General features: G+C 46.5%; 1 protein-coding gene across 1 annotated transcript; it reads left to right on the top strand.

Annotated features, from left to right (window-relative positions):
- Positions 1-1,677: 1,677 nt before the first annotated feature.
- Positions 1,678-12,091, top strand: CTSE (cathepsin E; the record flags this gene model as incomplete). The annotated part of the gene is made up of 9 exons (XM_080918427.1): positions 1,678-1,748; positions 2,278-2,434; positions 2,954-3,071; positions 3,980-4,098; positions 7,768-7,967; positions 8,063-8,185; positions 9,551-9,692; positions 9,787-9,885; positions 11,927-12,091. The coding sequence occupies 9 exons, from the start codon at positions 1,678-1,680 to the stop codon at positions 12,089-12,091; spliced, it is 1,194 nt and encodes a 397-aa protein (XP_080774553.1).
- Positions 12,092-15,377: the final 3,286 nt, after the last annotated feature.

A 15,377-nucleotide genomic window follows, 5' to 3' on the forward strand; every position in this document is an offset into this window, starting at 1 on the left:
AAGGAGAGGGCTCAGGTATGCTGGCATCAACAGCTCGGTGATGTGTGCAGAGAGTGCCCAAACTAGCAATTAAGAGACCTGGGTCACCTTAGCCCAGCCTAACAACCTGTGCCATTTGGGGATCACTTAATCTCTCTCCGACTATGTTCCCATCTGCCCTGCAAGTGAGTTGATCTTGGGAACCGGGAAGCAATCTTCCAGGACAAGGTTTTGTCAGTGACAATGCCCATGGGATGGGTTAAAGTGGTTTCATTACGTCCACATTCCTTGTTTTGTGCACTTAACTTTGTAAAAACCCAGACGCTGTTGCTATGGTGTCTGGTCAGGCAACTGTGGGCAATCCTGACAGAGCTTAGTTCTGGACGTGTGACTGAGTGACCAGAGCTCCCAGCATCCCTTGCAACATGCTGCTCTTCAGGGAGCAGACAGGCCTCTCACCCTTGAGGGCAGTCAGAAGATGGGCTCCCAGAAAATGTATAAATGTTAGAGAGGCGTGGTGGCTTTGGGGATAAGGGAAAGTTGGATTTGTGTTTTCCTCCTCTTTTGGATGTCTTTTCAATATTCTGGATTTCACAAAGGATGTGGCCTGGCTTCAGACTGAATCTTACCTTCTCCTGGGCATCAGAGATAAAAGACAAGGTGCTGGCAGTTTGCAATAACACTAGCTAGCATAGACAGAGCTAACCCTAACCCAGGCACTTCATTATTTTATAAGCAGCTCTCCCTGGGGTACTGGCCTTTCTGTCCCAACTCAGAGGCCATTGACTGGAGTCCAGTTAAAAAAGTTTTTCTTCTTGTCACCCCCTAACTCTCTTAAGTCAGGAAAGTTGAAGAAGCGACCCACAGGATGGGGTTGATGGTAAAAATACTTTGACTTTCCAACCTGCAGGATCACGAGAAAATAAATGCTGTGTAAGCCAGTGGCTTGTGGTCCGTTGTTATGGTGGCCCTGGTACACCAACACGGGCTTGGTCCAGCCTCGGCCCCTCTGTCATACCACTTCACCCTTACATACAGACCCCAGAACCAGACTCATCAAGTCTCGGACCAAGAACGCTTGCCCCACAAATCAATAGCCAGACTGTCCCATTTCCAAAGGGCCTTTGGGGAGCACTGGTTTGCTCTGAGTAGGTTAAATCACTTTGGGAGCCTCTGGGGAAATGCAGGGAGAATAAGAGATATGGGAACAAAGGCCTGGCTAAAGCTTTGTGCCACAACCTGCTCCACGAGTGTCATTTTGGCTTCTGCCCTTCTGAAGTCTTCAACTTGAACATTCACAGGATGGGACCCTCGTACACTCTTGCTTCTGTAGACAATAAACATGGCACTTCTTGAAGCCAGCTTTGTATGTCCAAAGACCTAGAGAGAAGCTGAGACTGCAACACCCCTCATTTTTAGAGAGTGCGCGCGCACGCACGCACACAGAGGTTTGCCCTTAGCTCCTCAAACACACACACACACACACACAGACTCAGGGGCAGACAAGGGACGTCCTATTACACATAGTGTTTACTCTGGGCATGGCTATTGACTCCAGACCTTATCATTGGGCCCTCAGACTGGGCAGGGCAGGTCTAGGCACCAGAAAGAGCTGGTGCCCCTGCCCTGTGCACAGGAAGAAAGAGAGGGAGAAGGAGACCAAAGCAGAGTGAGAGAGAAGCTGCCACTTGGACCACAATGAAACCCCTCCTTGTGCTGCTGCTGCTGCTGCTCCTGGACCTGGCTCAGGCCCAAGGGGTTCTGCACAGGTAAGGCCCTGTTTCCAGCACTGACTTCAACTGAGGCATCCCCCAACCCCAGCTCAGAGCTGCCCCGGGGGAGGAAAGTTAATGAGGAAACGAAAAGAAGAAACTGGGATCTCCTGAGAATCCCTGAGAGATTTCCCCAGGCCTCTCCTACCAGTAGGTGCCTGCCTCAGCTCCAGGGGTTTCCCTTCTGTTGTTCAGTGGTGTGCTCCATACCTGTGGTTTGTAACTCTGAGCCTTCCGGGGGTCTGAACACCACTATCTTTCCATTCCTTTAAGCTAGCCCTTTATGGGGTCAGTTCAAACTATAGGCTGTGTCCTACCTCCCATTCCCTAGATGATCTCCAGTGCCCAGGAGGGAGAGCTGTTTCTACTCAAATTCCGAGTCTGCAGGACAGAGCTATTGCTGCTTCAGGCCATACCTGGTCTTGAAGGTCCCCTCCCGGCTCTTGCTCTAGTCAGGCTCTGGACTGATGCATGTACAGAGGCAGGGGGAGCAGAGATGCCCCTTTATGTCCTGAATTTTCTCCAGGGTGTCCCTCAGAAGACATCAGTCCCTTCGGAAGAAACTACGGGCCCAAGGCCGGCTCTCAGACTTCTGGAGGTCTCATAACTTGGATATGATCCGGTTCACCGAGTCCTGTAATGCGGATCAGGGTACCAATGAGCCCCTCATCAACTACCTGGATGTAAGATTTCTTGGGTTGAAGCCTGGGGACACTGGGTGTAGGGAGGAAGCCTGGGGCTTTCAGCAGTGACCAGTGCTGCATTGGTGACATCATGACCGACCAGGCATAGGTTTCTTTGCTTCAGGTAGACAATCCCCCAGTCTCTGTCTACCCTGTAAAGCAGGCTTCAACATGACCCAGTGTGCAAGGGGAGAGATAAACATAGCATACTTTCCAAAAAGAAAGGTCCTTACTGTGTGTCCAGCTGGGCATTTTATATTAGCTATTCCTCTGGGCAAAGAAAGTTCTTGACTTACCATGTCCCCAGGTCCCTGATGACATCATGAGGATCAGGATAACAAGAGAAGGATGGAGCCAAGTTTCCCAGGCTATCCTCAGTTTCCTCCCTGGTGGTCCTTGCTCTGTTCCTTCCATCCTTTGTTTCCAGCCTTGCCTCTTCTAGGCTCTGTAGATTGTAGCCTGCACGTTCTAGTTCCCTTCTCCTCAGCTCCACCCACACTCTTCCTCCCTTCCCTGCAGATGGAATACTTTGGCACAATCTCCATCGGCTCCCCACCACAGAACTTCACCGTCATCTTTGACACTGGCTCATCCAACCTCTGGGTCCCTTCTGTGTACTGCACCAGCCCAGCATGCAGTAAGTGAGCTTGACAATGAGGGGGGGCCACTTCTTGGAGGCAAAGGTGGTCTCTTGTGGCACAGAGAGACTCAGGTTCCCTCCATATGTCCCTGCCATACCAGCTTCTCTTCCTATCTCTGTTTGGTGTGTCTGGGCCAGAGACAGACATGAAAGGCAACTTAGTAGTCAAGATAACAACCTTTGTGTGTGTGTCAAAATTGATGGAGAGAAAATTAGCCATTAGAAAGAGAAGCCTTTGACTTGGTGACTCACTTCCTTTGGAACACCCAAAGGAACATGGGGGAAAGTTCCTTTGGTCTGTACCTGAACAGATAGGTAGATTGAATTCTAAAACAAAACAAAATAAAAACTGTGCACCTGTTTCAGGGAGGCCCTGATGCACTGGCTCCGTTGGAGGTGTGGCTGGTGGGACACAGTGTCGTGGGTGTGTCTATTCGGCCAGAGGAAAAGTAGAGGTTATATAGAGATTGGAAACAGAAGCCCTAAACAGAGAAAGCTTGTCTGGTGTGGGACACATCTCAAGGACAGAAGCTCTTTGAAACTCTGACACTAGACATTGTCAAGGTCAGGTGTCAAGAGGTAGGAGTCATTTTCTAGAGTAGTAATTGAAACTCAAATGTGTCTCGGGCCCACACTGATGGCTGAGGCTGCTGCTGGCGCCTGGTGGACGGTGCTTATCTTGTGTCTATGAAGTCACTGTGAGTAACCAGGTTTGCCCAGGGACAAATATTTGGTCCCTGGTTAGGACACACCTGTGGCTAGGGAACACAGCAGTTCACTAGTGAAAGACCATGACATGCCTGTTCAGGAAGCCCTAACTTCCACCTAGCATGGGGAGCTGAGGGGAGCCGCTCCATCCCCCTGGGACAGGGGTGGAAGACTCAAGCAGCGTTCTTGCTTTCCAGAGGCACACCCAGTGTTCCACCCGTCGCAGTCCAGCACATACATGGAAGTAGGGAATCATTTCGCCATCCAGTATGGTACCGGGAGCTTGACAGGAATCATTGGAGCTGATCAAGTATCTGTGAGTACAACCCCCACATCTTGCCCCAGAACTAGGTTCGAGGATAAGGATAGCACGATGTGATATCCCCGTCTGAAGCCCCAGGGGCTGAGTTTCAGCTCTGCCTTGGGAGGAGGTAGACAAGGCTATTTCTAGGGCAAGGGAGCAATCCTTCCCACCTGAGATGGCACAGCTGAACCCTAGAGAGAAGCATAAGACTTCCTTCAGAAAACAAGGGTAAGGACATAATGCCTGGTATTAGGGCTCGATCAGCAACCCCTGGGCACTGAGGGGATAAGAGCAGGCTGCCATCTTGAAAGAAATAAAAAGAAGTGCAAGCCAGGAGACAGGCTCCATTAGTGAAGTGGGAAGGTGGGAGGCAGGAATCCAATACAGGGAAGAAACCAGGTGAAGTCCTTGAACGTCTCATGACCAGAGGTCCTAAAGGTCCCTGATTTGTAGGAATCAGAGATCCAGGGGAGTCCTGGTCCTGCCAGGATACTTTATGCACATGTATAGACCTCAGGAGAAATAGAGAATGGCCCATCCAATGAGCGTTAGTCTACCTATAGCATGATCCTAAGGCCAGTAGAACTCCGTCTCCATCAGCATCCCTTCAAGACTTTAGGCATGGGAGATATCACTAACTGGAAAAGGGTTGCTAACAGAAACTCTTCTCTCTGTCCCCTTCCTTCCATTAAACCTGGTGCAAATCTTTCTGAGCCCCTATGAAATGTGTGGGGTTTGAGTACTCTAGTAAGCTGGTCATCAAATAATATAAAGCAAAGCAGATGTATTCATGGTCTTAATTATTCTCCATAGGATAATAGATCTCCTTAAAATATGTTGAAGTGGGCTGGAAAGATGGCTTAGTGGTTAGAAACACAGGCTGCTCTTCCAAATGACCTTAGTTCCATCCTCAGGACCCACTGACAGCTCACAACTGTCTGTAACTCCCATCCTGGGGGAATCCAATGCCCTCACCCAGACACACGTGCAGGCAAGCACCAATGCCCATAAAAAAAAAATCACTAAAACCAATTCTTTTTAAAAATTTAAGTGAAGCCAGATATGGTGGCCACACCTTTATTCCCAGTACCTGAAAAGCTACAGCAGATGAATCTCTAAGTTTGAGGCCCACATAGAGAGTTTCAGGCCAGCTAAGAGCTACCTAGTGAAACCCCGTCTCAAAAAAAAAAAAAAAAAAAAAAAAAAAAAAAAAAAAATTAGTGACATCTTTTTATTAGAAAAAAATGCTTTTTATATAAAATGATAGAGATAAAGCAGAGATTTCTGTTGAAATTATACATACATATGTAAATACACATATTATATGTGTATGTTACAGTATAAATAACCACTTGGAAGGCTGCACTTTAAACTGATAACTGCAGTAAGCAGAGGAGGGACTGAGATTCACAGGAGGTGCATTCTGGCACACAGCTTGTCGCCTTTCTGCTAGCTCCCTTGAATGGAGCAGGGAGCAGCCAAGCCTTTAGCAACTGTAACAACTACAGCAGCTGCTCCTTCAGGACTCTGGCTCTGGGGCCAGGTGCCCGTTTGCCTGTGTGACAATGTCACCTTCTGCTGTAAAACATGCCTTCGTTGAGTATAGGCTTGGGCGGTGAGAGAGGAGCATGGACCCGGTCTATCTCTGCAGGTTGCAGTTGGCATCTTTCCCACTTGGCTTGCATCTTCCCTTCACTGCCTCATCTGTAGACGTCAGGCTGCAACCCTAGGTAGGAAACTCCATCCTAAGTGCACTCAAGTGTATGAAGCCAAGTACCTAACACATATATAACATATATATGTACACAGATTAATGTAGTTAATGTGTCCCGAGATGCAAATATCAGAAAAATCAGTGCTCCAAGCTACTGCTTTGAGTAACAAACACTAGGAAATAAGCCACTAGTAAACAGGCGCAAACTAAACCCAAAGGAAAGAGAAGGAAAGAAATAATGTAGAGACGGACAGGACATCAGTAAAATAGGAAATCCACACTAGAAATAAAATCAATATCACAAATTAATTGTTTGCAAAGAGCAGCCAAATTGACAACCCTCTGGCATGACTAATCCAGAAAAAAAAAAAAAAAAAAAAAAAAAAAAAAAAAAAAAAAAAACGAAAGAAACACAATGACTTTGTCAACCTCAAAACAAGATATCAAAAATTGCTTTACATTGATGCACTTACAATAATTTTAAATTGATGAATATTAAAACTAATACAATAGAGTAGAAAGTACTAATAATCTGCTATCTATTTTAAATGCTGATTCTGCTATTAAAACAAACAAAAAGAAAACCCTTCCCACTTAAAGCAAAACTCTGGAAGGACCCATCTTCCAGAGAATTGATAGAGTTGCTTCATAACTCATCTAACGAAACTAGGACAACTTTAACAACAAAACGTGAGAAGATTCTTGTAAGCACTTGGATTTGCCAGACATGGTGGCGCAGGCCTTTAATCTGTGCACTTGGGAGGCAGAGGTAAGCAGATCTCTGTGAGTGTCGGGCCAGTCTGGTCAACACAGAGATTTAGGACAGCCTAGACTGCATAGTGGGACCTGTCTTAATCAGTCTGTCCCAGCACGGGGAGCAGAGTGCTTACCCAGCATACACACAGCCCAGAATTGGATCCCCAGGACCACATAAACTGGACAAGGTGACACACATGTATAATCCCAGCACCCAGAAGGCAGATCAAGAGGATCAGGAGTTTAAGATTTTCTCCATTGCATAGTAAGTTCTGTGCTAGTCTGGGCTACAGGGTAATCCTGTGGACATATGTGTTCACCAGAGGAAACAATAATGGTTCACCAAAGCACCATTATTGATAATCAAACATTGGAAACAGTCGGCTGTCCACCTAAAGTATAAGGTAGTGTTTCTCAATCTGTCGGTAGCAACCCCTTTGGGTCAACTTGTAACAATGAAAATAATTACCTATGTATAATATATTTTTACACTATAATCCATAACAGTAGCGAAATTACAGTTACAAAGTAACAATGAGAGTGTCTGGGGGAAACCACACATGAGAAACTGTATTAAAGGGTCGCCCCAGCACTAGGAAGGTTGAGAAACACTGAAAGAGACAAAAGCAATGTAGCTTGAGAAATGAGTCACTCTAGAGAGATACCGAGACTGGCAGGGTATATGAAAGGGCTTCTGGGGCTTTGGAACGTCCTGTCTTATTTCAGGAAGGTTTCATGGGAATGCGGACTGTTATTAAAAATAGACAACGCCAACCATTGAGCACATATTGAGAGACCTATGGCTTCAGTTGCCTGTGTAGCAGAGGATAGCAGTGTCTGGCATCAATGTGAGAAGAGGCCTTTGGTCCAGGGAGGGCATGTTTTCCCAATGTAGGGGAACACCAAGGCAATGGGGTGGAGAGGCTGATTAGGGGCAAGTGCACCTTTGTGAAGACAAGTGGGGGGATGGGAGTGGGCTGGGGAAGGGGATAACCTTTCAAATGGAAAAATAGATACTCGTGTTTTCTGCATTGCACTATATTTCCATTTTTAAAGTCACATGAAGAAAGTCCATGAGTGGGGTTATAGTCAAAGATCTGTGTGCCTATTTCCTAAGGAGACCGAGAAAGGAAGGATTGGCTTCACCCAGAACGGAGAGCCAGGAATCTGAGACCCCCATTCAATTAACCTTCATGCAACTCTCCCTTCAGGTGCAGGGACTGACTGTGGATGGCCAGCAGTTTGGAGAAAGTGTCAAGGAGCCTGGTCAGACCTTTGTGAATGCAGAGTTTGATGGGATTCTGGGCCTGGGGTACCCCTCACTGGCTGTTGGAGGGGTGACCCCAGTGTTTGACAACATGATGGCCCAGAACCTTGTGGCTCTGCCTATGTTTTCTGTCTACTTGAGCAGGTGAGACCAGTCAAGTCACCTATGTCTGATCAGTGAATGACTACACTGTGTTTCAAGTGGCCCTTTCTTGACAACCTGCTTTTCTCTCTGTGTAGTGACACACAAGGTGGCTCAGGCAGTGAGCTGACTTTTGGAGGCTATGACCCCTCTCATTTCTCTGGGAGCCTCAACTGGATCCCAGTCACCAAGCAAGGCTACTGGCAGATTGCCCTGGATGGGTAAGCATCCTCTATGTCGTAGTTATGGTTGAATGGAAGAACAGCCACAACTCAGGCTGGATTAACTGGGTGATGCTACAGGACACTAGAGCAGATGCTGGTAACCTCACATCTGTACTGGAGATGTGGGAACACACAGGGAGGACCAAAGGAGTGGCTTCCTCTTGTGTACATTTAGCCAGGCTCCCTCTTACTCACACAACCAGCTGCCCTGTGTTCACACAGCCTTAAGTAACACACAAGGCAAGGGCTGAGCGACACAGAAAAGGCACGGGTGATTTGGACTCAAAGCCTGTATGGAAGATGAGGGGTGGTCCCAAATCACCACCACACAAAGTGGATGTGGTCAGTGTTCCAAAAGCCACAAGTATGGCCGGCCAGTCAACAGAGCAAGATGACTCTGTCTGAAGACTGCTCGTGGGTTTGTGGGGGCATTGGCTCTGAAACTGAGTCTTGAAACCCACGCTAAGGCATGGAGAAGATGGGGAAGTAGGATTGCTTACCAGGTAGACACACGGCCAGCCCTGTGCTAGATAAGGTGGAAATTTGGGGAGCACAATCTAGTTTTTGTTCCTAAGATGTTCCGGATAAAAAGTGAAACAGCTTTGGCTCTCTGTGGCTCCTGGTGCTTTTCAGACTAGAGAGATTTACTTATTTATGCTCATGACATTGTTTTAAGAAATCCTGGTTCGTTTGCTTGGTATTATTTTTTGAGGCAGGATCTTTTCCATGTAGCCCCAGCTATCCTAGAAGGCTGAGGATCCTGTTAGCCTCCTGCATGCTGGAGTTATAGGTGTTCCCCACCATGCCTAGCTCTCCGTCTGCATTTCTGAATGAAAACAGAATACACACACACACACACACACACACACACACACACACACACACACACACACACATGCACGTTAATGCTTCCCTACCATAAAGCTCAGTCAAAAAGAAAAAAAAAAAAAAAAAAAAAGCAAGTTGAGTCAGGTATAATGGCTCATGCCTATAATTTCCGTACCCACGAGGAAGGCTATGGGTTCGATTCGTCTGGACAGGGCGAACCTGTCTTAAAAAGAAGCAAGTTGGCTTGGCACAGCGGTGCACATCTTTAATCCCAGCACCTGGGAGACAAAGGCAGGTGGATCTCTTTGAATTCAAGTCCAGTCTACACAGTGAGCTCCAGAACCACCAAGGCTATGCAGAGAGACCCTACCTCAAACAAACAAACAAATATGCTAGTTGAAATATGCAACCTCTGCTGTGGTAAAGGAAACCAAAGAGGATACCATTAGTGTGCCCTAATATGGTAAAGGGCCCCATAGGAGCAGGAATGGCCAAGGTTCATGTGCTAACTGTGGGACCACTCTTTGTCCTCAGAATCCAGGTGGGAGACACTGTGATGTTCTGCTCTGAGGGCTGCCAGGCCATAGTGGACACAGGGACCTCCCTCATCACTGGCCCCCCCAACAAGATCAAACAGCTTCAAGAGGCCATTGGAGCCACACCCATGGATGGAGAAGTGAGTGTCTACCTCGGGGGATGGTAGAGAAACAGCAGAGCCGGTCTTTGTCTAGGGAGAGAGCTGGACCTGAGTTTATTCTTCTCTGTTTTAGTATGCGGTGGACTGTACCACTCTCAACACAATGCCAGACATTGCCTTCCTCATCAACGGGGTTTCATACACCCTCAGCCCAACTGCCTACATCCTGCCGGTAAGGGCTGTTTCCTTATTCTGTGAGTCACAGTACCCTCCCCCAAGCACCTGCCACTTCCCCCTTCAGTGTCATCTACAGGAGGCTACCACTCCTCCAAGCCCCCTCCCAGCTAGTCCAGAGGATACTGATGTGGCATTCTCTCTGAGAGAGATGAAGCCGCCTGCAGCAGAAGCTCCTTGACTTCTAGTTTCTAGTTCTGCCAAGGAGCAGCAGCTACCGAGGTTCAAGACACTTAAGGGGGATTTCTGATATTGCCATGAGAAATTTATCAACAAACATATTAACGCCCCCCCATTCCTGGTGTGCAGCTGGAGATGTTATTCTATTATACATAGGAGGATGCTAAGATCCTCAGAGTTAAGTAAGTGGTTCAGATCTGACTGCCGGGGTTGGAGAGATGGCTTGGCAGTTCAGAGCACTTGGCTGCTGTTCCAGGAACACCGTTGAGTTCTGCACCCGTGTGTGTGGTTCACAAACCACATGTAACTCCAGCCCCTGGAAATCAAGTGCTCTCTTCTGATCGCTGCGGGACACGCTCATGCAGGGCACAGATACACACTGCACACATACACATAAAAGCTTTTCAAGAGTGACTTTTAAAAGATAATGAACTGCTTGGGGAAGGACCACCCTCCAAACGAACTGTCCTCCTCAAGGTCAAACATGTCTTTTATTACAATGATTCCCAAATTGAGGAGGAGATGAAAGTCTGGACATTTTGGGAACCTCAGGTCACTTCACATCCCCTGGGGCCTGCGTTTTGATGCTGTGTTCCTTTGGCAACACACTTTACTGTCTTGATCTTCAGGCAGAGCCCCCATAACGTTAGGAACTGTGTCAGCATCAAGATGCCAAGGAAGAGAGAGAACTTCACCTTATCCTTCCCAAAGCCACCAGATATAAACAGACATCCAAACAAACACAAGTGTTTGCTCTAAGACATAGCTTCATGGTAAACCACTTAATCCCTTGGTACAGTTTGGAAGAGCCTCTGCAGACACCATGCTGAGAACACATCACTGTTGAAACTGAGCCCTGCTCTCCAGTCTCGGTCTCCTTGCCAAACTACTAAGGGCTTCTTTGGACCCTAGGACTTAAGTCATTTAGTCTTAGTAGATAGAATGTAGTTCTGCGGCAGTGGCTTTCAGTGACTTGACATCGTCCTCCAGCTGGGCCCCCTCTGGATCCTGGAGGACGTCTAACACCTTTACTTTCCTACTTTTATCAACAAGAGGCTCTGCTCATAACCACACCCCTCCTCTACCTGCCAGATTTCACTCTGGGCATCTCTGCATGTAAAGGATGCTGGAATAGCTTTGGATTTTATTCCAAGCCCTCTCACAAGGCTGTGACTTTCCTACCTCCTCATCAGCTGCTTTGAGTGTCAGATGGTTGCTGGGAAGACCACACCTGCCTGGTAGAACTCCAATCTTTGCTGAACTGAGAAATAAGACCGGGAGACAGAAGTGGTGGCTTCTGTCTACAATCCCAGCACAGCAGAGGCAGGAGCGTGAGTTCTAGACAACAGAGGTTACATAATGTCAAAAAGAAAAAAGAAAAAAAAAAGATTGAGGGAGTTAAGAGTCCTGTCTTAGAACAAAGGGTGTGTGCTTGCCCTGTGTCTCACAGAACCCACCCACGTGATTCTTCCCCAGATATGAAGAAGGAAGTGGTGGTAGTTAGCTATTTACAAAGAAGAGGTTAAGTCGAACTCTGCTTGAAACTAAACCAGATTGGATTTAAACTAATGCATTCTAATGCCAAACCTTCTGCAATAAGGTTCTGTTGCCACGGTTCCAGTTATAAACTGATGGTAACGTGTGGTTGTTAAAGCATATGGTTCTCAGAATCGTGGAACACTGACAGTGGGGAGCAAACATACCCTGTACTGAGCAAGTTAGAATATGAAATGAGAGAAAGCCCACTGGCTACAACAGTGGCACTCCCTAACCATCCAAGTCCACCACCATTCAGAGCAATTCCCAGGACTATATCCATCATTCCCTCTCTGCTACTAAACGCTTCTTTTGGCCCCTAGGACTTGGTGGATGGGATGCAGTTCTGCGGCAGTGGCTTTCAAGGCCTTGACATTCAACCTCCAGCTGGCCCCCTCTGGATCCTGGGGGACGTCTTCATCCGAAAGTTTTACTCCGTCTTTGATCGTGGAAATAACCAAGTGGGACTGGCCCCGGCCGTCCCCTAAAGAGGGATGTATGCCTACGTATGGATACCTGATACCCATTTAACCCGTTAGATACCTTTGTAACTATCAAAACTGTCATTTCCCGTGGGAAGTAGCCATCCCAAACAGAGTATACAGACCAAACAGAGCATGAGGGCACACACAGCCTCCCACTCACTGCACACATACACCACCCCTACCATCACCATGATGAAAGAAGGTCTGCCTATGGTCTGCATTGCTTATTGTTGAGTTTCTATTATGGACATCTCTAAACATATAAACAACTGGTATGATGGCACAATAAATACCCACGTACCTCTGCCTCACATCACAACCGTTCCACGTGTGGCCAGGCCCCTCTGGTTCCACGCCTCTAGATTTGGAAGCAAATCCTAAGTACCATGTCATTTTATCTAATGTCTAATATCCTTAAAAATCATAATTTAAGTATGTCTCACCCTCTCATAAATGTGGACCTGTTTTAACAGTTAGTTTATTTGTATCAGGATTCAAAGAGATCCATAATTGGACAAAAAAAAAAAAAAAACATAAATTGAATTGATTTGAAAAGTCTCTTAAGTCTCTTTTTTTTTCCATAGAATTTTCCATATTCAGAATTTTGCTAATTGAAACAAGGCATGGTGATACTTGTTCAACACACAATCTCAGCCTATAATTAAGGCCTATAATCTCAGCACTCGGGAAGCTGAGGCAGGAGGATCACTTTAAGTTCAAGGCTTCATAGCAAGCTCCAGGCCAACCAGGACCATATGGCAAGACTTGATCTCATAAAAGGACCAAGAAAAAGAGTTTGGGTAGAGGAAATTGGGAGGTATCATTTGATGTGGACGTCCAACTCCATCCTTCCTAGGAAGCAGTAGTTAGATCTGGAGACCCCGATTCATGAGATCTACAGAATCTAGATGACATCGGTTAATTCTCTATCCCAACAGGACAGATAATGCTGGGTCTCTCTCTGTGGATCATGTTCAGTTGGATGAGTGAGTTTAAGGCTGTCAGCCTTCACCATCTAATATAAACGTTTCTGTCAGCAGCCACTGTGGTCACACGGAACCCCTATGGATGGTTAGGGTTTCCCAGTTCTGGAGGGGCTTTTTTCCCATAAAAATAACCTCTCTCCATCCCCCTTCTGCTCCATGTGAAATATACCTCATATATGAAAAGGATAACTACCGAGGCCTTCCCTCTCACTTTACTTACCAGTTGTCAAAAATAATGAGCGGGTTCTGTGGCAAAGGGGATGTATTTAAACCTCTGTCCCAACACAGAATAGTTGCTTTCAATGTTCAATTTTCAACAACTCTTTAAGTGACTTCCTGTGAATTTTTCCATCCCATCTTATACACATCTACCCTCTCAGGTAGACTCAGCCACTGTCCCAGAGAGTTCTCTGTGGCATGCCTATACATTTCACTACAAATGAACATTCCTGGTAGAATAGCAGGCTTGAAGAGAGGGTGGGGAAGTTCCCCGAGTTCTGTCCTCAGGGGTTCCCACGGAGAAACTGGGCTAGAGCCCAACTTCATTCTGAAAACACTGCTTCTTTCCTCTTCCTTCCTTTGCTCTTTGATTCTTTTAAAATAAAATCTACCGTGTTCTTATAACATTTAGTAAGTGTCCCATGACCCTGGAATTAACCCAAAGTTGTTGATAAGATCTGTTTTTTAACTAAAGAGAGGGCCAGCCAGATGGCTCAGTGACTAAAGACTCTTGTTCTCAAGCCTGATGACCTGAGTTCAATTCCCAGAACCCCCATGGTAGAAGGGGAGAACTGTTCCTTCAAGTTGTCCTCTACTATTTATATTATTGCTCTGTGGCTGTGCAGGTACGCACGTGTGCGCGCGCGCACACACACACACACACACACACACACACACACACACACACACACAGGCAGTTAATATAAATAGGTATAGTTATGGGTTTGTGACATTTTTATCTCTACATATTCCCTAAATTGCTGATTTCCTTTCAGAATATGGAAGCCAAGGCAGGAAGTCAGTGAGTTCAAGGCCAGCATGTACTACACATCAAGACACTGTCTTACAAAAATGGAGGAGCAGGAGGAAATGAGGGAAGAGGGTAAATCTTGGCACTGCAGATAGTTTCGTCTTCCAACATCTGATGTCCATATATCACGTCTTCTCTCGAGTTCATTTGCTTCTTTGAGATTTTGTTCAATCTATAACAATAAATACTTGGTTTATGCCAGATACTATGTGGTTATCTAAGGCCTGCAAGTTCTCTAGGACAGGCCCACCCTGTCACATACAGGCAGGAGGAATGAAGGACACATCCAAGGCTGAGGTAGACAGTAACACTCGCATTCCACCATTTGTTACAGGCATGCACATACTTTTTGTTTGTCTTTATAGATTTGATTCATTCCATTTGTTTTATTAACTCGTGGCCTTTGCGGTTTATTTAGGACAGCTTGTAGTTCTAAACAAACTACCCAAGTATGAGAGTAGACAGGTTCATAATGTGAGCTCTGAGCTGGACAAGCTAGAGAGTAGATTCCCACCATCAGCACCATGCCTGTTTGCTGGTGAAATGAGCATGGCAATAGGGTGCTTCTTGGGGTTATGTGAGGACTCCATGCCTGTGGTAGTTTGAATAAGAATGTCTCCCATAGGCTCATATATTTGAGTACTTGGTCCCCGGTTGGTGCAACTGTTTGGGAAGGATTGAGAGGTGTGGCTTTATTAAAAGAGGTGTGTTAGTAGGGAATGAGGTTTCAAATGCTCATGCTTTTCCTAGTCTTAGTTAGCTCTCTCTCTCTCTCTTTCTCTCTTTCTCTCTCTCTCTCTCTCTCTCTCTCTCTCTCTCTCTCTCTCTCTCTCTCTCACACATCATTCAGTACTACTCTACAATACCTGCCTGCCTGCCTACCATACTCCCCACCATGATGGTCATGGACTCTAACCCTCCGAAACTATAAGCTCCCAATAAACCCTTTCTTCTATATGTTTCTTAGTCATGCTGCTTTGTCACAACAATAGAACGTAACTAAGGCAGTGCCCATTCAGCATATAGAACAGTTAGCTGGCTTGTAGGCCCTTACCCATCAAGGAAACTCAGAAAATGCAGAGGCTCTTGAGACAAAGGTTTTATAAAGTACCCCAAGAACCAAGTTGGGGGCAATTTGGGCACAGCATCCCTGGCAGGTCCTCTCCTTGGGGTCATTTTCAAACAAGAGTTCTCTAGAATATGCTGACTTGGAGCTGCATGTCCAGAAGACTGAGAAGAGAGGAAGTCCAGAGGGTGGACATGATGCATGAGC

Source organism: Micromys minutus, assembly GCF_963924665.1.
Source record: "Micromys minutus genome assembly, chromosome: 6".
Lineage (NCBI taxonomy): Eukaryota > Metazoa > Chordata > Mammalia > Rodentia > Muridae > Micromys > Micromys minutus.